Below are 22,264 nucleotides of genomic sequence, written 5' to 3' on the forward strand. Positions count from 1 at the left end.
ACTTCTTTTGAGTTTGAACTACTTATACATGTTCTTATGTTTTACTTTGATTAACTCCAAACACCAAGTTCTAAAATCCTCCTTTTAGTGTTTGTCCTAAAATGGAAGAATGATAATCACTTATATTTATTACTAAACAATATTACGTCCACAAGAGACTAGGTTGTCACACCCTAATCTTGGCTACTCTAATATTGAAGTAGTAATGAATATAAGATCTTAAGAAAAGTATGCTTGACTTGACAAATAAACTAAGTAGTACAACTATTTCTTAGTTTATTTGTTAAGTGTTTGAGACAAGTAATTTTATTGACTTGAAATCATTTTTTAGGTGATCAATTTAAAAAGAACATTAAGTACTTCTCAAACAAATAAAATTAACCAAAACATCAATTTGAATGATTAAAATTCAAACTTTTGTAAATTAAGAAGAAGTAGAAATTAGATAACTTTATTCAAAAGAAAATGTTAGGAGCATGAACTATCTATCCAAGGATTGGATGCTTTTGAGTTCCAAATGAGAGTACAAAATTGATTTTTGCATCTCATTTGCCTTCTCCTTTTCTCCTCTTGAATTCTAAACTAAAACTACAAACTTACTTGAAATTAAAGCTCTAAACTAAGAAATGAAGAGAGAACTTCAGAGAGGTTTCTAGTGAAAGATTTCTTTGTTTCAAGTGTTTTTTTTATTATATTTTGCTCGAATGAAATGGTCTCTTATTTATAGGCCTCTCTGCTGGACTGCTGAGCTGCTTGGCTGGACCGCTAAGCACCTGACCAAACCCTTCAGCATGAGTTTGGTCCCTTGACCAAGTAGCTTAGTCACCTCCTTGTGCTTGACTCATCAAAGCTAGTTATGGGCTATCAAACCAGCTATTGTGAGCTACTTCTGAAAAGCCTATGGTGGACTACTTGAGGTGAGGTCATGGATGACTTCATGTTTTGCTTGATGGTTAAGTCAAGTCTGGTGCACACCGCTCAACGCACCTGCTTCACCACGAAGCTGCTCATTCAGCAGCTTCTGACTGTGTTGACTGGGATGCAGCCTGGTGCTTGCTGATCTGATCAGGAGTCTGGTTCTCCGCTGAGCTGCTTGGTTGGACCGTTGAACTATTTGTTCAGCAGCTTGGTCTTGTGCCAAGCTCGTGTCAAGCTAAATTTCTGACCGTGCCAGGTCTAGTCTGATGCTAGGCTGAGCGGCTAAGCAGGTCCGCTCAGCTGCCTGGTTGAGCAGTTTGGTCCAGGTCAGGCTGGTGGCCAGGTCAAGCTGATGTCCAGGTCAGCTCAGCGGGGCTTGTCTCACGCTTAGCTGCCTGGTTGAACATCTTGATCTTTAACTTCTTTTGCTTGGTTGACCATGAGTCTTTCTTTCTTCTTTTTTTCATTCTAAATCCTATAAAATACATAAAAAAGAAATACACATACAAATATATAAGATTGTGATATTTTACACAAAAAATATTGTTTTAAGTTGGTTTTTCTCAATTATACTTAAGATAAGTGCCATAAAAGTGTATGAATTTTAGATATATTTGGCACTTATTAATAACACACTTCATTTAAAAAATGAATAAAGCAATAACATATTTAGCATATGTTAATTGTGAACCTAAAAAATATTTAGACTCCTCGTGGACTATGGGCCTTATTGCACGCACATGGCACACCCACAAAGCCTACCCTACTTGTATTGAGCCAATTTAAGGTGACCCTTACAACTTAGGGGGACCATGAGTCATGGTAAATTTTAGGGACTTATTTTCTCACCCCAAAAACCATTATGTTAGTTTCATAGAAAAAAATCTATAATGAAAATTATCTTATCCAAACATGTTTGTCTATCAAATAAGAAATTAAGCCTATGTTTGACAAACCGTTTCACTTTCTTAACAAATACAAAATAATAGTTAAGTACCCGTTTATCGGTTAAGTTTTGGATGGGAATGAAAGGAAATTAAAGGTTTGAAAGACATAAAATATATTTGTGAAATGTCTCTGAAATCTTATTTTTCCATTCATTCTTCTATAAAATTCAACTTGCAAATTCACTCTTAGTATTTACATAAAATCATATCAAGGAAGAGTTCCTTGTCCAATGTCTTAATCATTAATAAAGGATGTTTTAAAATACTAACTCATATATTTATAAAATTTAAATAAATTAGAATACAATATCATTTAATACCTAAAATATTATGATTTAATATAACTTGTTTAAGTTGTTTTTTGTTTTCACTTCTTTATTTAATTTCATAAAAAAGATTATTTACAAATGTCTAGGGGCCACAAACATGTGCCTTGAGCCCTTTTTAAAATAATACATGTAAATTTATCCAATTCTCATAAATACATTATCCACTTATAATATGCGAGTATTTCGGGTATGCCATTGCATGCTAAATAGCCCAATCCGTTTTTCCATTGCAAGTCTCTATCAATATATAATCCTTCTATCTGTCATTTTCTCTTCACCTCACTTCACTTCATCCCAGACACAAGGTAAACCTCGTTACATCTCATTTCTTCAATTCCCCAAAACCCCATTTTTACATTCATCTGAATTTTTGGAACCAAGTTTATTCAATCTTTTTTTATTTAATTTTTATTTTTTAATTTGTTTCATATTTTCAATTGTGAATATTAATGTCCATAAAATCCAAATCACGTTATCCTCATTTTCACTTGTTCTATCGGAGAAAATCACTATAGTATTCTGATTTAGGGTTTTAAGGTTTATGGCTCGGTTGGTTCTGCCATCAAAGTCTCTCGCTTTTTCAAGGAAGAGCCTATTGGGTTTGATCTCAAATGCACCTGTGATTTTCTATCACTATTCAATTACTTTTCCTTTTCTCATTCTCTGTCAATAATGTAACACTGTGTTTGGTTTTGATTAATTATGGAAGAGAAATCTCTTCTTTTAATTTTTTTTGATTCATACCCTACTATTAATTATGAATGTTGTCATGGTAACTGAATATTTGTAAATTTATGGCACTATATGATGATTGTTGTCTTTATTTTTGCAGCTTCAGGTGAATTGCAGTGTTAACTGTTTTCAGAATACTGCAAAAAGTAACATCAGATATAGACGTTTCCTTGCATCAGAGGTTTTTTTCTGTTCTATGTACTCCTTGCATCCGAAAGATGACTTTTTTATAATTAAAAAAACATGATTTGAAGATGTAGTGAGGCTATTAGAACTTCAATTTGCTTATCTACTGTTCGTACTGACCAATCATGATTTGATTTTGTTTTTTAAAATTGTTATTACTTATTAACGAGGAGTGTGAATAGACAATTAGGAATGCCAAATGCATATAGCCTCACCCTTGAAGATGTTATCTCATGATTGTAATGAATTGTTGATATGGTTTTTACAGGCCATTTTCCGGAAGAAGTGTTGCTCCCTTTATTCTTCACTACCAGTGCCTGTAAGCTAGTATATTTTGTGTTGTTAATTATGACTTCACTTTTACTTTTTGTGTGATCACATGTTTGAAGATATTCATTCATTTTTTGTGGTTTTGTATCGTCTGCTTGTTTGGTTAGCTGATCCTGTACATTCCTGTGTTCTTTACCAGAGGGTCAAACAAGTGAGCAGGAGGCTAATTTGTATGGTTGCCACAGAGGACTTACCAAAGCAAGTTGAAGAATCTAAAATGGCGGCACCGAAAGAAATATTCTTAAAGGATTATAAAAGGCCTGATTACTACTTTGACACTGTAAGTTTGATGCAGATATTAGATTTATGTTCATTCATGTTGGTATTTTTAAAATTTAGTTGCTTCTTATTTTGATGTGTTATTCGCCTAACTGTTACAGGTGCATCTGAAATTTTCTTTAGGAGAGGAAAAGACAATAGTTACTTCTAAGATTACTGTGTTTCCTCATACTGAAGGTAAGCCATTATAGTTCCTTTCTTGATATTGTTTAATCAGGAGAAACATGTGTGTTGTCAATTTCTAAGTAATTTACCCATACACATTTGTCTTATGTAGATAATTGGTCTATTTTGTGCAACAGGTTCTTCTCCCCCATTGGTTCTAGATGGACAAGACTTATCTTTAGTTTCAATTCAGATTAATGGCAAGGCTTTGAAGGTACATGTATACACTTTTTTGGGGTGCTACACTGCTACCCACTGACCTGGTCACTTTCTGAACATTATCACGGATGGAATTTCTTTTCCATCTTCTGACTTAATCTGTCAGTGAAGTTCAATTTTGGTCTGTTGTTTTAACGTTTTATGTATTAAAAACATAATATTTGTACTTCCTTCTTGAAACTGTTTAATTTCATAAACACTTTGTAAGTGTAGCAATTGTGGTTGGTTGGAGGCTTGGGGTATTATGTTGCAATATTTAAATATATTTTCTTATGTTCATCTTCAGGAGGAAGATTACCATTTGGATGCACGCCATCTAACAATTCAATCACCTCCCAGTGGTAAATATGATCTTGAAATTATCACTGAGATCCAACCACAGAACAACACATCATTAGAGGTAGTTAAGATTTCTCCTTGTTGTAGAGTTTGTAACGTCCTTGGAATACTATTTCTTCTTTTCCACTTCTATCTCCACAATTTGGATTTCTCACTATGAATTTGATTTCGTGTAGGGGCTTTACAAGTCATCTGGGAATTTCTGTACTCAATGTGAGGCTGAAGGCTTCCGTAAAATTACATTTTTTCAGGTTTGCATCTCATGACAGTTAATATGCTTAAGGATTTTCATGGCAATTAATATCCACATAAAACTAATGGTAATATCATCCAATAGGATCGACCTGATATAATGGCAAAATATACTGTTCACATTGAGGCTGATAAATCACTCTATCCAGTGTTATTGTCTAATGGAAACCTGGTTGAACAAGGTGACTTGCAGGTAAGCTTTTCTTGAGATGCCTAGTAGTAAAAGATGAAGACTATCTTGGTTTACTACTGTTCTTGGACATCATTTGTGCTTTACTGCAGGATGGGAAGCATTATGCTGTTTGGGAGGATCCCTTCAAGAAACCTTCCTATTTGTTTGCCTTGGTTGCTGGGCAATTGCAAAGCAGAGATGACACATTTGTTACCCGTTCAGGGCGGAAAGTGTCCCTCAGGATCTGGACCCCTGCAGATGACCTACCTAAGACTGCACATGCTATGTATTCTTTGAAAGCAGCTATGAAGTGGGATGAAGATGTCAGTCTTTATTTAGTTTTAGCTTTATTTGATCAGATTGCAAATGTATATTCTATGGGATTCTGAAGAATTTGCTGTCTTACCATATGTTTCACAACAGATTTTTGGACTTGAATATGACCTGGACCTCTTCAATATTGTTGCTGTCCCAGATTTTAACATGTAACTGTTATCTTATTTCTTTCCCTCTCGTTTTTTTTGGAAATTTGAACCATTTTACTGTAATATATTGTGCTTTTGTTTATTATGCGATGAGATATCATGAAGAGTTTAGGATATTGAAGAGTAACATGCTGCATTTTTGTATTGGTCAGGGGAGCCATGGAAAACAAGAGCTTGAATGTATGTCTCCTTGTCAGCTTGTCGTGTACTCTTGGTTGGTTATCTATTTTTACTATTGATTCTCTTTGCTTATGTGCAGATCTTCAATTCCAAGCTTGTATTGGCTTCTCCAGAAACGGCTACTGATGCAGATTACGCTGCAATATTGGGAGTTATTGGCCATGAGGTTTGTAACTATCATATATATTTGGAACGCTTGAAAGTGACTAACGTTTCTAAAACTAAATTTCTATATATATTTTTATTTTGACCATGGCTCTTTTCTTGCTACTATGCAGTATTTCCACAACTGGACTGGCAATAGGTGATGTTGCATACCACAGATCCTGTTATCCTTTGAACTATGGATTTATATGCCTTATTCCCATTAATATCATGATCTAATACTTTCTACTCAATTCAATTTCAATTTTGTATTTCTATTTCAGACATCACAAACCTGCCTTTTACATTAACAATCTGACATTTGTTGACAAGTTTTTGCTGTCTATTTTTTGTATGTTTATATCTTTCATTTGTCATGGGCATGTTCAAACTCGTATACGTTTCATTTTATAATAATATCAGGGTGACATGTCGTGACTGGTTCCAGCTTAGCCTGAAGGAAGGTCTCACAGTTTTTCGTGATCAGGCACAGCTTCTTTACTTACAGTCATTACAACGATTCATTTTAGACATTAACAAAACATTTCCTCCACCAGACTTTTATTGCAATGAATTGCATTAATTATTTGCAGGAATTCTCATCTGACATGGGAAGTCGTACTGTTCAAAGGATTGCCGATGTTTCAACACTTAGAAAATACCAATTTCCAGAGGTTTCTTCTTTTCCTTTTTCCATTTCTGGTTATAACTTTGTGCATCCTTTTGTGGTGATGGATTTTTTCCTATGGTTTATTTCTAACTATTAGAATGTTAGATATAGCCAGATGGCTACTCATTGTATAAAACAGTTAAGCCCTAAAGTGCCTCTCTTCACCTATAAATAGGATTGAGTAAGCACTCATTAAAGTAAGTTTTCAGAAATAGAAAGTAACAAACCAAAAGTTAGTTAAAATTCAATTCACTCTCTATATTTCAGTAACTGTTTCTCTCTCTTCTCTTCTCTTAGTTTTCTTCATTCTCTTACATGGTATCATCACCAATGGCCAACGCCGTTAACGATCCTCCTCACGAAGCTTCATCTCCACCTCTCTCGTCTTCTGCTGCCGCACCTCTTCGTGCTCAACCTTCAACTCTTTCTCTTCAAATACCAAATACAAAGCTCACGAAAGACAACTACCTCACATGGAGCTAATTTGTTCTTGCAGTTTTGAAATCAAATCGTGCTCTTCGTTTCATTCACTCCAGCGATGTTCCTCAGCGGTTTTTATCTGATTCGGATCGTAACATATGTCACGTGAATCCTGGTTTCTTAGTGGGAAGAACAAGATTAAGAAGTGTTTTCGTGGCTCCTTAATTCAATTTCAGAAGCTCTTCATCCTCGCGTAGTTGAATGTGTTCACTCCTGGCAGTTATGGAGTGAATTACATGCGTTTTGCAACTCACACACAAAAGCTAGGAGTCGTCAACTACGAACTCAGCTTAGGTCTCTCTCTCAAGGTTCTATGACTATTTCTGAATTTTTCTCTAAGGTGAAATCCCTAACTGATTCCCTAATTTCAATTGGAACACCAATATCACTTGAAGAAAATGTTGATTGTATTCTAGATGGTTTAAATGAAGATTTTCAGAACGTTATTACATCTGTTGAAAGCCAAATTAATCCTCCCTCAATTCATGAATTGGAACAATTTTTATAGACATTTGAATCAAGGTTAGCCAAGAACAAAAATAAATATGTGTCTGATGCTCTCTTAGCAAATATTGTGGCTCAATCTCCACCTCAATCACCTCTTTCTGTCTCCATGCCTTCTCCTACTGTCCATCCTCATTCCCCTCACTATTCTGGTGTCTTACCAAGACCTTCAAGCAATTTTCAGTGTGGTTTCTACTCTCAGTCTCGAGGTGGACGTCCTGGAAAATGTGGTGGACGTGGCTTTCGTTCTGGCAGAAATTTCAATCGTCCTCGCAGTTTCTTTTGTAACTATTGCAGGAAACCAAGACATGATGTTTCATGGTGTTATTATGCTCCCTATGACAGTCATCATGGAACCTTAATACCTTCTCACTTCTATGAACAATATCAACATTAAACTCAGTATGGAGCTCCTATTTCAAACATGTATTCAAGGCCATCTATTCCATATGGATCCTACTCTCCTGGATCAGTGGCTAGACCATACTCATCTGCGGTTCATCAAGGTTTTGGCCAAGGCTACACTAATACTCAGTCTGGAAACTTTCACAAAGGACATCCACCTTTGCCTCCTTATTCTCATCAACATCAAGGTCAGGGCTATGCTATGAATGCTGAAACTGGCAGTCAAGATTCTAGGTCTTCAATATGGTACCCTGACTCTGGTGCCACAAATCATCTAACATTAGATCCATCTTTGCTTCATGAGCCTACTGAACATTTTGGACCAGACCAGATCTATATGGGTAATGGAGCCAAGGCTCCTATCACAAGTAGTGGTAACAACTATTTTAATTCCACAAGTTCTACTACTTCTTTGTCTTTACAAAACCTTTTGCTTGTTCCAACAATAACCAAAAACCTAATGAGTGTATCTCAGTTTGCAAAAGATAACTCATGTTATTTTGAGTTCCATCCTAACTATTGTGTTGTCAAATCACAGGGTTCTGATGAGGTTCTCCTTCAAGGGACTCTCACTCCAGAGAGCCTCTATGCCTTTTCAAATCTTGTTCCCAAGTCTTTTCCCAAGCACTCACATACATCTCCTACTACATCTCAAGCTTCTGCATTAATTTCCACTTCTAGTCACACTACACCTAGTTCATTTTTGTTATGGCATTATAGACTAGGTCATGCCCATGAGGCAATTGTTCACAATGTCTTGAATAACTGCAATATATATACCTTGCTTGAATAAAATTGCCTCAGATTTTTGTTCAGCTTGTTGTTGTGCTAAAGCTCATAAAGTTCACTCTACATCATCCACAAATGTATATGCTACACCTTTTGACCTGTTATATGTTGATTTATGGGGACCATCTCCTATATACTCTGAATCTGGCTTTAGGTATTATTTGTCTATAGTAGATGCCCATAGCAGACACACTTGGATTTATCTACTCAAACAAAAGTTAGATAACTTACATATGTTTCAACATTTTATCACAATGGTTAAAACTCAGTTTCAGGGTAATATCAAAGTTGTCCAAAGTGACTGGGGTGGTGAGTTTAGACCTTTCACAAATTTTCTTAATTCCCTAGGGGTTAACCACAGAATCTCTTGCCCTCACACTCATCATCAATAGGGAACTGTAGAAAGAATACATCGCCATATTGTTGAAACTGGACTAGCCTTGTTAAATCATGCAAACCTACCTTTGTTCTTCTGGGAATATGCTTTTACAACTGCAATATGCCTAATCAATAGACTTCCTTCCCCTTCACTACAAAATCAATCACCATACTATCTTCTTTTCAAAAATATCCCAGATTACAAGTTTCTCAAGGTCTTTGGATGTTCTTGTTATCCCTTACTTAGACGCTACAATAGTCATAAACTTCAGTCAAGGTCAATTGTGTGTACATTCTTAGGCTATTCTACTACACATAAAGGGTATAAGTGTTTGCAAAAGAGGGTAGACTATACAGTTCTAAGGATGTCATCTTTAATGAGCAACATTTTCCCTATGTCACCATTGATCCCTCCCCTGTTTCTAATACAAAAGCCAATTTTGAGTCATTCAAATCACCCTCTACTCACATACACCAACTTATCCCATATATCACAGAGTCAAATCCTCCTTTTCAGTCATCAATGACACCTCAATCATCATCCACTAATTCTTACATTGCTTCTAATAGTCATAGTCTCACAGAACAACCAAACATCCAACATCATTCTCCTACCAACACTCATATGTCTAATCCCACTACCATTTTTTCCTCCCCTGGTCAGAATACCACAAATTCTTCTACATCCCCTCAAGGTGTTATCACTATGGCTCCTACTCATCCTATGGTTACCAGATCCAAATCTGGAATTGACAAATCTATAGTTCCCAGAGAAGTGCTTAGAGCTCTTCTAGTTCACACAGAACCCACAAGTGTTAAGGAAGCCATTACTGATCCAGTTTGGCTGCAAGCTATGCAACTTGAGTTTGATGCTCTCATCAAACTAGGAACATGGTCTTTGGGTCCCCTACCTCCTCATAAACATGCTATTGGTTGCAAATGGGTTTTCAGAGTAAAAGAAAATGTTCATGGTAGTGTCAACAGGTACAAAGCTAGGCTTGTGGCAAAAGGGTTTCATAAAAAACCAGGGGTTGATTACACTGAAACATTCTCACCACTTGTGAAACCTATTACCATCAGAATCCTTCTTACCCTAGCAGTTACATACAAATGGCCTCTAGAGCAACTAGATATTAATAATGCTTTTCTCAATGGTGTTCTAGAAGAAGAAGTTTATATGGTTCAACCACCTGGTTTTCATAGTGGAGACAAAAACATAGTGTGCAAGCTTCACAAAGCTTTATATGGTCTAAAACAAGCAACTAGACAATGGTTTGAAAAACTAAAAGGTACTCTAGCTCAACTTGGCTTTCATATCAGCAAATGTGACAATTCTCTGTTTATTCAAATTACTCTTACATACAAGGTGTTTGTTTTTGTTTATGTTGATGACATTATAGTCACTGGTTCCTCTACTTCTCAAGTTCACAAGGTTATTGACAAACTAAGCAACAGTTTTGCTCTCAAAAAGCTAGGATCTCTTGACTACTTTCTTGGAATAGAAGTTAAACACCTTGCTGATGGTTCTCTATTTCTCTCTCAATCCAAATATATCAGAGATCTTTTACTAAGGGCTAATATGAACACTGCTAAATCTACCCCTACACTTATAGGAACTTCCTGCAAATTAACCAAGTCTGGTTCAGAACAATTTGAAGACCCTACTTTATACATATCAATTGTTGGTGCTCTGCAATATGCAACTGTACTAGACCTGTTCTAGCATTCAATGTCAATAAAGTTTGCCAATTCATGAGCAAACCTCTACTTCAACACTGGAGTGCAGTGAAGAGAATACTGAGATATTTACAAGGGTCTTCATCCTTAGGTCTACAAATCAAGCTTGCTATTTCATCTATACCTATTCCTATCATGGCTTGTTGTGATGCTGACTGGGCCTCAGATCTTGATGACAGAAAATCCATCTCAGGAGCTTGCATCTTTGTTGGACCAAATATTGTAACTTGGTGGTCAGAGAAACAACAAACCATTTCCAGGTCAAGTACAGAGGCTGAGTACAAAAGCTTGGCTCTAGCTACTCAAGAAGTTATTTGGATTGAATCCCTTTTCTCAGAGTTACAATACGAATATCAAACTCCCCCGGTTCTCTGTGATAACCTTAGCACTGTTGCCATGGCTCACAATTCTGTCCTTCACAACAGGACAAAGCATATTGAACTGGACCTGTTCTTTGTAAGAGACAAAATCCAATCAAAGGTCCATCAGAACATCAAACTGCAGATGTTCTAACAAAGCCTCTGTCAACATCCAAGTTCATCTCAATGAGAAAATCCCTTAGATGCCTTGTCCCTAACTAACTAGTGTATCTAAATCATTGTTGGTCTTCTAATTTTCTATTCTTTCTTTGTTGTATTCTTGTAAGAACAAAGAAAAAGGGGAGCACTTTTTCAGGGGGGGTATATTAGAATGTTAGATATAGCCAGATGGCTACTCATTGTATAAAACGGTTAAGCCCTAAAGTGCCTCTCTTCTCCTATAAATAGGATTGAGTAGGCACTCATTAAAGTAAGTTTTCAGAAATAGAAAGTAACTAACCAAAAAGTTAGTTACAATCAATTCACTCTCTCTTTCTTTCAGTAACTGTTTCTCTCTCTTCTCTTCTCTTAGTTTTCTTCATTCTCTTACACTAACTGATCATGTCATTATTACTATAACTTACCTTTTAAAACTGTATTTATAATTGAGAATGATCATGACTTGTGGATGTATTCTAATACTTCTATTCTGATTTTCCAGGATGCAGGTCCCATGGCCCATCCAGTGCGACCACACTCTTACATTAAGGTTAGAATTTCGGACCATTTCATCTTGTACATTTGTCTCCAAAGTTCGAAGTGTTATATTTATCCATGTGCTTCTAAGTTTGTATTCATTTTTTCTTCCTCCTTGACAGATGGACAACTTCTACACAGGCAGGTTTCTTTGTTTTTAGAACTTCGATTGATCGATATTGTATTTGAAATTTTACTATGCTATATGATAATTCTTGTCCTTATAATATCACTGACGATCTATCTTTTTTTGGCAACCTTTGTTGAATTAATCTCTGATGTGGTTGTATCATCAATGTCAACATACAGTGACAGTATGTTTCACATTTTTCATTAGCTACTTTTGATCTTCCATGTCTGTATCGCTTGCTTTCTTTCAGATATGAAATTGTTTTTAATTCTGCCTTTCCTGTTTTGCAGGTCTATGAAAAGGTTTGACACATCCTATTAAAATTTTCAAATCTCTCCATGTCCACACATGTCTCTATGGCAGTTTGTTCTTATGATGCTTTGTATCAGGGGGCTGAAGTTGTCAGAATGTATAAAACCTTACTGGGGAGTGAAGGGTTCCGAAAAGTAAGAATTATCCATTACCTGGTTCTGTTTCTTGGAATGAGAAACTGCTTATTTTTAAAATTCAGCACATACAAATTCGTTGTATTTCAGGGCATGGATCTTTATTTTAAGAGACATGATGGGCAAGCTGTAACATGTGAAGATTTTTATGCTGCCATGCGAGATGCAAATAATGCAGATTTTGCGAATTTCTTACTCTGGTTTGTATCTTTAGTTTGACTTTTATTCCAAGTTTCCAACATTTTATGGTGATTTCATGTTAATTTATCCACTACTATGTGCAGGTACTCTCAAGCTGGGACTCCTATTGTCAATGTAAAAACTTCTTATAATCCAGAAGCACATACTTTTTCTTTGAAGTTTAGGTATACAAGCTTCAACTTTTTATTTCTCCTTTTTGATTGGGTGGTTTAATCTTTAAAGATACGTATGTTTTGGTTTACAATTTATCTCTTATAACATGTTTAATGGGGGAATTTCTGCAGTCAGGAGATACCACCAACTCCAGGGCAATCAGTCAAGGAACCTGTGTTCATTCCGGTTGCAGTAGGTTTGCTTGATTCAACTGGCAAGGACATTCCCCTTTCAGCTTTTTATCATGATGGAATTCTTGAGTCTGTTTCAAGCAAGGATCTGTCAGTGTTCACTACCATCCTTAGAGTCACCAAGGTTGTTTTGAATTTTACTTTGTACATATATTTCTGGCTCATGTTTTAAGCTGGATTTAATGTCAGTTATACATGTCAAGGAATAAACTATAACAAACAGAACAAATGAAAGGTCTACAATCCGTGATTTCAAATTCTGCTTGCACCCTTCTTCCTCAAGGTCCTTCTGTACTCTGAATTCATTGGCCAATTCTCTGTAGGGGTCTCAGCTGTTGAGATATATATCTCGAGTTTCATAAGTGACGGTTGAAGTTAAAATTACATGATTTCTCCTTCCCTTTTTATACCTTTCTAAAATATGGTGATATTTGAAATTCAGAACTAGGTCAAGTCTGTCTGGAACTGTTTGTCCTGCCTTTTCATCATGATATGTGCATCATAAAGACACTTAATTCTTAGCATTTTGGACTTTTTTGCTACTCATTAAATGACCCCACCCCAAATTCTTTGGTAAATTATGAATGTTGTGATTATGATAGCAGATATGTCCAGTTGTCTCATACTACAAAGTGAGACTGTCTGTTGATAATTATAATAAAGAAAGAAAGAGTTGGAGGTATTAAAAATCATGCTAACATGTCCCTTCTCATATGACTAACTGATAAGCTTTATTGTTTATACTGCAGAAAGAAGAAGAATTTGTGTTCACTGATATATTTGAAAGGCCTGTTCCCTCTCTGTTGAGAGGATACAGTGCTCCTATCCGACTTGAATCTGATATCACTGATGATGACCTGTTTTTCTTATTAGCTAATGATTCTGATGAGTTCAACCGGTTTGTCTTCTTCAAAGTTGATTTTATTCTTTTGTTCATAAGATTTGGTAGCATAATGTGAATTTATTTTCTGGCATATTATCTGGTTTAGTTGGGAGGCTGGGCAAATTTTGGCACGTAAGCTGATGCTCAACTTAGTTGATGATTTTCAACAAGACAAACCACTGGTATTGAATCCCAGTTTTGTGGATGGGTTTAAACGTATACTAAGTAACTCAAGTCTGGACAAAGTATGCTTTAATTTTTCTCAAATTATTCTTTTTTGTTTACTCCTTGTCATTTCTCTTGGGAGGTTGTTTCATAAGAATGCATTGATTGGACTATGTGGTCTTTGATTATCTAGGAATTTGTGGCAAAGGCAATAACTCTGCCTGGTGAGGGAGAAATAATGGACTTGATGGAAGTTGCAGATCCTGATGCTGTTCATGCTGTTCGAACTTTCATCAGGAAGCAGCTTGCAAGTGAACTGAAAGCAGAGTTCCTCGGCATAGTATGCCTTCTTGTCTGGAGCTGCCTTGAATCACTAAATGAAAGCTTCTATTCTTCCTACTATGAATATCTTGAGTAATGATCATGATTGTTTTCATTTTTTAAGGTAAAAAATAATAGGAGCTCAGAAGAATATGTGTTCAATCATCAAAACTTGGGCAGACGTGCTCTGAAGAATGTTGCTATTGGTACACATTTCATTAGATCTTTTCTATTAGATACAGGTGCATGCATGATGGTAGCAATTCGTCTCTGATTTAAATTCTTCAATGTGTTTGGTAGCCTATCTTGCATCCCTTGAGGATGAAGAGTTCACCAATCTTGCACTAGGTGAGTACAAAGCTGCTACAAATTTGACTGAGCAGTTTGCTGCTTTAGCTGCCATAGCCCAGAACCCTGGTAAAGCTCGTGATGATGTTCTTGCTGACTTTTATGGCAAGTGGCAGGATGACTTCCTGGTAAGTCTCCCTCTGTATAACTCTTAGCTGTTGAAAGTACTCAAATGAATCTTGTATTGGGATGTTGAGCATGTTTTCTTCCATTTTTTGACGATGTGTCCATTTTGCAAACTATTTCTTCCTAAGGTGATAAGTAAGGAATGATCAACCTTAAGGTGCACTTTGACAACAATTAACCAACCATTATCTATGAATAGCACCTCCTTTTCCATCTAACATACTATATCTGAAGAGTACCCCCCTGATAGAAACAGAGTTTGGAATTATAGAAATAGTAGTAGTTTATAGAAAAGAAGGTAGTAATTTAGGTACAGAACTTTAGAAACAGATGCTGAAATTAAAGAATGCAAACTAGAAATCAAGAGGAAGTACCCTCTTGCCCAAGCCTTATAGCCGTGTAACTAGTCTCAAACTTTCCCCCCTTTTTTCCTCTTCCCTCTTGTATTTATCATGCACTCTCCTTGCGGTTTCTTGCAGTTGCAACTCCTTGTGAGTGGGGTGAGTAGGAAACTCTTCTCATGCTTTACTGACACGTGGCCTTCTTGAATATACCTTCCAAATCTTCCCTTTCTGTTTTTCCTGTGGCTGGTCCACATTAATCTCATTCCTATCACCCCCTCCCGAAAAGGCTTTTCTTTTATGCTAATGCGATCTCATATGCATCTGCTCAGTTTATTTTGGAAGTGCTCCTACCTATGATTTTATGTTATAACATAGTAACTTTAACTGGGTTCTCCTTTCCAGGTGGTGAACAAATGGTTGTCTCTCCAAGCAGTATCTGACATTCCTGGCAATCTTGACAATGTGCGGAAACTGCTAAACCACCCGGCATTTGACCTGCGTAATCCCAACAAAGTGTACTCTCTTATCGGAGGCTTCTGTGGGTCACTGGTGAACTTTCATGCTAAGGACGGGTCAGGTTACCAGTTTTTGGGAGAAATTGTGCTGCAACTTGACAAAATTAATCCACAGGTCTTTTTACTTGAACAGTCTTGAAATTCTGGATTCTTGTGGGTTGTGTTAGTCACACTCACATCATCTTCTTATAGTCTGATATTTTTTTCTTGGTTTTGTGGGATTTAGGTTGCCTCACGCATTGTATCATCCTTCTCAAGATGGAAGCGTTATGATGAAAACAGACAAAAACTTGCCAAGGTAACTTTTCGTTACATGTATAGCAGAATTTTCATGTCTTTGACCTTTTTTATGTTCTATTTTCTCTTCCTTTGCCCTTTCCCACGTACTCATAGCTTATAAAAGTAACTTATGACACTTTTATATGCTCTTTTTGGCTTGTTCTAAAATATTTTTCTTAAAAAGTTTAGCCTCATGTTTGCAATAAGACTGAAAGTTGACTTTTTATTATTTACCACATTCTTTCTTTTATTTTTTATGAAGATGGATGGGTTTTCCATTATTTTGTTTAACAGACTCTACTAGTTTCTTAAACATTGGGTTAAAAAAAATTGTTTCTGCTATAGACTTTCTTAAAAGAATTGTGCTTTATTGCAGGCTCAGCTGGAGAAAATCGTGTCTAGCAATGGACTATCAGAGAATGTGTTTGAGATTGCTTCAAAAAGTTTAGCTGCTTAAATTGTTAATTGCTGCCATTCTAATGCATTCACTTATTGTATAATTGTTTAAACTTGCCAATAAATTAATAAAATGTCCTTAAAATGGACCCCACACCATACATTTTCTATATTTTTGTCCAATATTTATTATTTTAATGAATAGTAGCAGCTGCAGTATCAGTCTGCAATGATGGATAAAGTTATACAACTCCCATGAATGTTTTTGGAGATGGAGATGGCATAAGGAATCGCTTCCATGAATCTAACTAGTAGGTTATCTCTGCATTAGCATGGGTGATAGTATATTTTGAACAAATTTAGGGTAAATTATAACTGACAGCTTCCGAGTTTTAGCGAAATTACATAAATTATTTCTCATTTTTTACACCTACACAAGCCTCCTTATTTTTTTATGTTTTCATCACTCCTGTCTGAAAAATAAATGTAATCTTTTAAATAAAAATCGTGATAAATATAATTAAGTTAAACAAAATATAATATATTATGGAGACAAATCTAAATAATATAAAAATCAATGTATCTTTATTTTTTTTTACAGAATGCATCAAAAATTCTAAAGAGATATTGTTCAAATCGCTATTGTAATATATCATAACGAATCAAAAAAAATAAAAATACATTGATTTGTATATTATTTAGACTTGTCTTCATAATATATGTTTTGTTTAACTTAATTGTATTATCACATTTTTTGTTTAAGATATTACACTTATTTCTCATGTACGGGTGATCAATGTAATGAAAGTATAAAAAATAGGGGGTTTGTGTAAGTGTAAAAAAGTGAGGGGTGGTTCGTGTAATTTCATTAAAACTCAGGAGATGTTAGTGTAATTTACTCATAAATTTATTTTAAATAGTGTAAAGTAGTTTGTAAATTAAAAAGTAATTGATGATTACCTTTTGAAAATGATGTTTATGTATTTAAATGACGAATTAGAGTTATGGTCCAATAATATGACATAGAACCTGCAATATTAAATAAAAAATAAATACCATGGAGAAAAGTTTAGAATATAATTTAATATATGGTAGAGATTTTGGAAAACTGCTTCATATTAGTCTAAATTCCTTAGTAGCATTGTAAGAGTTCCAACTTTTAACTTTATCTTATGATTGGGAAGAATTAGAGATTGTAAGGGAGTTTAAAAATTCAGGAGTTAGTAGGTTGAATGCTTCATTTTCATTAGTATTAGACATATCAACTGAATTTGACCTTAAATATTCATTTTCCTCACCTATAATTATATGTTAGAATATTTATTAGTATAAGTTTAATAATCTATTATGTTAAACATAATGAAAATTTAAAGACATCTAAAAAAATTCACTTGAAAATTTACTCATAACATATTCATTGATTTGATCAACAACCTCAATTGTTGATGCAAGTATTGCTATAGATTGCAGAAATTGTTCGTCCTTACAATGATGTTGTAGGTTTGATCAACAATCCTATGAGTTGCTTTGCCTTACTTAGCTTTACGTAAGTAAAAAATAGTAAATTAAAAAATATAAAATAACTCGTAATCAATAATTTGAACCAATACAATTGAATAAGATAAACAACAATATTGAAATATATAGGTTGACATTTATTGACTTGCTTATACTAAAATTGCAAGATGTAGAAAATAAAGTTTAAGGAATCACCAAGTTGTCAAGTATTTTTAAATATTTAGGTTGATAATAAAATTACTTGAGAAAGACCAGAAGTTGTATGTAAATTAAGAAATTATGGAGTTATTATTGACTTAATTTTTTCTCAAGTTTAATATAAAATTTTCAAAATGATGAATTGTATCCTAAAATACTAATTTATAAGAAATAATCATTTGGTTATTTTTCAATATATTGGGAGGTTCAACAATTTTATACTTTAAATTACATTAGCTAAAAGAAAATTCATTTTAGTTTTAAGTTTATTTCCAGTGTAGAATGATTTTGTTATAATCTTGTTTAAAAACTTACTCTTTTTATGATAAGTATTTTATAGACAAAATTTGTTTTCTGAAATTCAAATAGACCAAATAATTGATAGAAATACCTCATCCATGATTTTTTTTGGATGATATTATTTTTGTTACAGCTAGTTATGACATAGTCTCTCCAGAAACTCTAAATTCATTTTTGTTGTATACCTCAATCATGAGATGCAATTTATTGGGGTAAAGTTGTAAATTAATTTTTTAAAATTTGAACTTTTTTGGCTATAAAAATACATAATTTTGTTGACGAAAATGTCCCTTTTTAATGGTTGTCAAATTTTATGATGTCCAGATAAGACATTTCATCAGTCTAAATCAATATCAAAATAATGATAGATATTACATGAAGTATAATTACATTATTATATTTAAAGTTTTTGATTTGCAATGCAAACTTTTTTTACATTCCTTTCTCTAGATTCGAAAAACCATGAACAAATGATTAAATGGTATCAGGACCAACAATAATTTCACTCTCTTAAAATAAAATAATAAAATAAATTTAATTATTTATTTTGTGCATTCACACAAAATATTATTTATTATTGACCATGAATTAGTTTATTATTGATAGTCTCAATTGTTTATTCATCCTTCCTATTTGTCAAAATGATAATTTTACAAAACATAAACCTATAATAATGGTTGGTTAATAGAGAGTGTGGATAGACACTATGTAGTGTCAAATATTGATATATTTGATATTGATATATTTATTGACAAATTAGAAGAGTAAAATTTAGATAAAACCTTTGTAGTAAGAGCAGTAACAGCCACCAAAAACATATATTTATTAGGAGCTTAATAGCCATAGAACTATTTTAACAAATAAAGTGACCCTTCAAGCATCAAAGAATGAATATGAGCTATCTTTTACTTCTTTTTATGGCTTGCTCCCATGGTCAATATGTTCTTAAAATGGAGAAGATCAAGCTCTTTTTATCACCCTAACTTTCTCCTTTAATTTGATAATTCTCTATGTTTGACAAAAATATAGAAAAAGAAATAGAATCTTTGCATGCTATGATGCATTGTAATGTAAAGTAAAAATCTTCATAAGTTAGGAAGAACTCGAAAGTTATACATTCTAGAAAGTTGCACTCCATAAAGCATTCTCACCTTCTCCACACCTCCCATGCACACCTTTTATTCTTTCAGCAGCTCCAATCAAATAAAGCAACACAAATGTTGCTTGCCTGAGTCTTCCATTCACAATTCGTAAGAGTAACCCAACCAAGAATTTGAGCAAATAATTATGTGGTCACATAAATCAATTAAAGATGTACATATAATTTATATGTTCAATAAAAATATTTACCTGGGGCAGTGTCGCAACAAAGTCTTTGATCATCGATGTGATCCACATCAAGTCCAACGAACCAAGACCCTAGTGGTACATCCTCATTGCCATACTTGTGAAGAATATTCCCGAGATAAATATTTATGTATGCATGGCAAGAGCACAATTTTAGTACTCTTCAGTCTACTAATTTGATTTCATTTTTAATTGAATTCTTTTTTCTCATCATAAGTGAAGTAGCACTTACTGATTTACTACAATGTATGAAGCCAAAACGTTGTAAATGTCATACAACTGCCTTGTGGCATGACGGAAGTACTTGTTTCACAACTCGCCAAACTTCCAATGTTCTAGTTCATGGTACCTTATGGCTATACACAACAAAGTAGACATGTAAGAAGCTATGAAAGTTTTAACTGTATAATTCAACAAAACAAATATGAAAGAAAAGTATGTCTTACTTTAGAGATAGGATAGGTCCATATTTCATGCATTTGATGTATATCCTAGGTTTAGATCTGTCTATAGCTAAAGTTTCTCCCAATGTTGCTGAAACATATTGAATAGAAAAGTAAGGCAAATAATTTTCATATAAACTCATGTTTGACATTTTCTAGGCTAACATTTTTACATTTTCAACATCCCAAAAGCTTAAGTTAATTCCAAAATGCCAAATCCTGGTGATTTTATATATAAAGTTAGAGATTATCAAGATTTTTTTAAAACTTTAGATACATATATTTACATGAATACCATCATCAAATTTAACATAGAAATCAACATCCCATAAGTTCACAACAATGACAAAGTATGTCTTTCTCTTTGTAGACAATTCAAGGTATCATTCGACATGAATCTACATAAATAAAGTATTTATGATATAGTCAAACAATAATAAAATGCGAAAAAAATTGAGAAGGGATATGGGAGAGGGGAGACACAATGAAGGGAAAGGATCATATATCTTAAATTACCAACCTCAAGAAATCTCCATACTTTTTTGTCCTCTGCTTTGATTACTCTGTCTAAAATACCCCCTGATTTAGCACTTGATAAAGATTAAAAAATGGTCAAAATTATAATTCATTGAATATGCTTATTAGGTATAACTAACAATGAATATTATCAATGATAATACTTTACAATACCTTATGTTGTATAACAATACAGCTTCAAGGCATGGTTATTATCTAAGTAAAATAATATTTTATCAAAGCATTTTCAAGTGCAATAAAAACAAAAAGCTGATAAAATTTTCAAACAACTAAAGTAATCTAACAAATGAATGGGACTTGGCTGAAGTTAGAAACAAATTGTTATAAAAAAAATACAATTGAAAGTAAAAAGGATTAAACCACCTTCCAAACAACTTTAGAAGAGTGAAAAACAATTTAGCTGTAAATAAAAATACATATATGTTGATTCTATACTGTTGGCACGTAGTAAAATAAGATGGGTAAACACCAAGAGAAGAACTTTGGTGTTAAAGCCTTCCTCAACACATAAAATTACACAAGAAATTCTGATGTAGGTGTTAAAACTTGAAAAGTTGCTATCTGCTTGGTTAATTTCACACCAATTGAGAAGTTACAATCCTCTCATAAAACTCTTGAAAGCTTCCCTATAGATGGAACTTACAATTATTGAGAAGTTAAACCCTCTCTGAAATTACATTCAATTTTTCAATTGTTCAAGTTGGTTGTGCTCCTGTAATGAACATTAAAATTTCTAATCAGAAAACTCATTGATTTTTTATTGTTATATTCATCTATACTGCAAAAAATTGTATTAATGCAATTATAAACATAAAATTAATCCTGATAAAGATAGTCATAAGATAGACAATAATTCTAAAGTCCTGTCATTTTCAGAAACACCAAATTTTGAAATAAAATGCTCAATATGTACAATCTTCTTATCATATTGTGACCTAGAACCATATTCCCTAAGATGCTAATAATCTAATATAAGGTTTCAAAGTGAAATCAAAGTTTCAACACCCAACAGAGATACTTAAACAAAGACTTCTCTACTTAATCACAATCTTAAAATTTTAGGATCTTATTTAACATAAAAAATGTTAAACATGTGAAGAAGATCTTTGCTCCTGACCTTGACACAGTTTTGATGAAGACACCAACATCACCAAAAATAAGAAAAGGAAGAATACTTATGAAGACAAAGAAGAATAAAGCTTCAAGAAAAATTAGATTAAGTCTCTATAGGTACTTCTATCCTAAAACTCCTTGAAAAATTCAAAGTAGTAATGCTCAAACCATTTTTAAAGAATAATGAAACACTTTAAAAATACTTAAAACATTTTTTGAAATAATGTGTAACGGGTCACTTCGTTCAAGTAACAAGTTACATGTGAGAGAATAAAAGTTATCCAACTTAAAACTGTTCAGAGTAATCCATTACTGCCTTTGAGTAATAGATTACCAGTTTTACAAAAGTTGAGTAACCGATTACCCAAATGGTGTAATCGATTACTCTAATTCGTTTTTAAATAATTAGTGGATAGTATGTTTGGGTAATCGATTACTGAAGACTGTTACATGAGATTTCAGATTTCAAAACGAAATGTTTTCACTCCAAATGAAATCTCTTCACTTCAAACAACTCCTACACTTTCAGAAAGGCACCATGGGTGTTTGGAAAGTCTATATAAAGACTCTAACTCTCACAACATAAATACAAAACTTTTATATAACTCTCATACT

General features: G+C 33.9%; 1 protein-coding gene and 1 pseudogene across 4 annotated transcripts; one reads left to right on the forward strand and one right to left on the reverse strand.

The window, feature by feature from the left end:
- On the forward strand, positions 2,476-16,352 carry LOC109349949 (puromycin-sensitive aminopeptidase). Of its 4 annotated transcripts, none has more exons than XM_019591027.1 (32): positions 2,476-2,499; positions 3,027-3,107; positions 3,381-3,431; positions 3,582-3,722; positions 3,823-3,898; positions 4,024-4,100; positions 4,392-4,505; positions 4,621-4,695; positions 4,782-4,889; positions 4,979-5,191; positions 5,292-5,353; positions 5,506-5,533; positions 5,613-5,699; positions 5,812-5,837; positions 6,101-6,164; positions 6,271-6,351; positions 11,661-11,708; positions 11,818-11,836; positions 12,005-12,009; positions 12,116-12,127; positions 12,215-12,271; positions 12,362-12,471; positions 12,556-12,636; positions 12,757-12,940; positions 13,566-13,714; positions 13,806-13,944; positions 14,058-14,204; positions 14,310-14,391; positions 14,486-14,661; positions 15,406-15,633; positions 15,745-15,816; positions 16,174-16,352. In XM_019591027.1, exons 4-32 carry the CDS (start codon positions 3,615-3,617, stop codon positions 16,252-16,254), a joined length of 2,709 nt encoding a protein of 902 aa, XP_019446572.1. In that variant the 5' UTR covers positions 2,476-2,499; positions 3,027-3,107; positions 3,381-3,431; positions 3,582-3,614; the 3' UTR covers positions 16,255-16,352. The 4 variants fall into 4 exon arrangements, with proteins under 4 accessions (XP_019446572.1, XP_019446571.1, XP_019446569.1 ...); XM_019591026.1 differs by having other exon boundaries at positions 2,481-2,499; positions 3,381-3,425; XM_019591024.1 differs by lacking the exon at positions 2,476-2,499 and adding an exon at positions 2,692-2,813.
- Positions 19,199-22,264, reverse strand: part of LOC109350475 — a 13,275-nt pseudogene continuing 10,209 nt past the window's right edge.

This window comes from Lupinus angustifolius, chromosome LG06 (assembly GCF_001865875.1).
Source record: "Lupinus angustifolius cultivar Tanjil chromosome LG06, LupAngTanjil_v1.0, whole genome shotgun sequence".
Taxonomy (NCBI): Eukaryota; Viridiplantae; Streptophyta; class Magnoliopsida; order Fabales; family Fabaceae; genus Lupinus; species Lupinus angustifolius.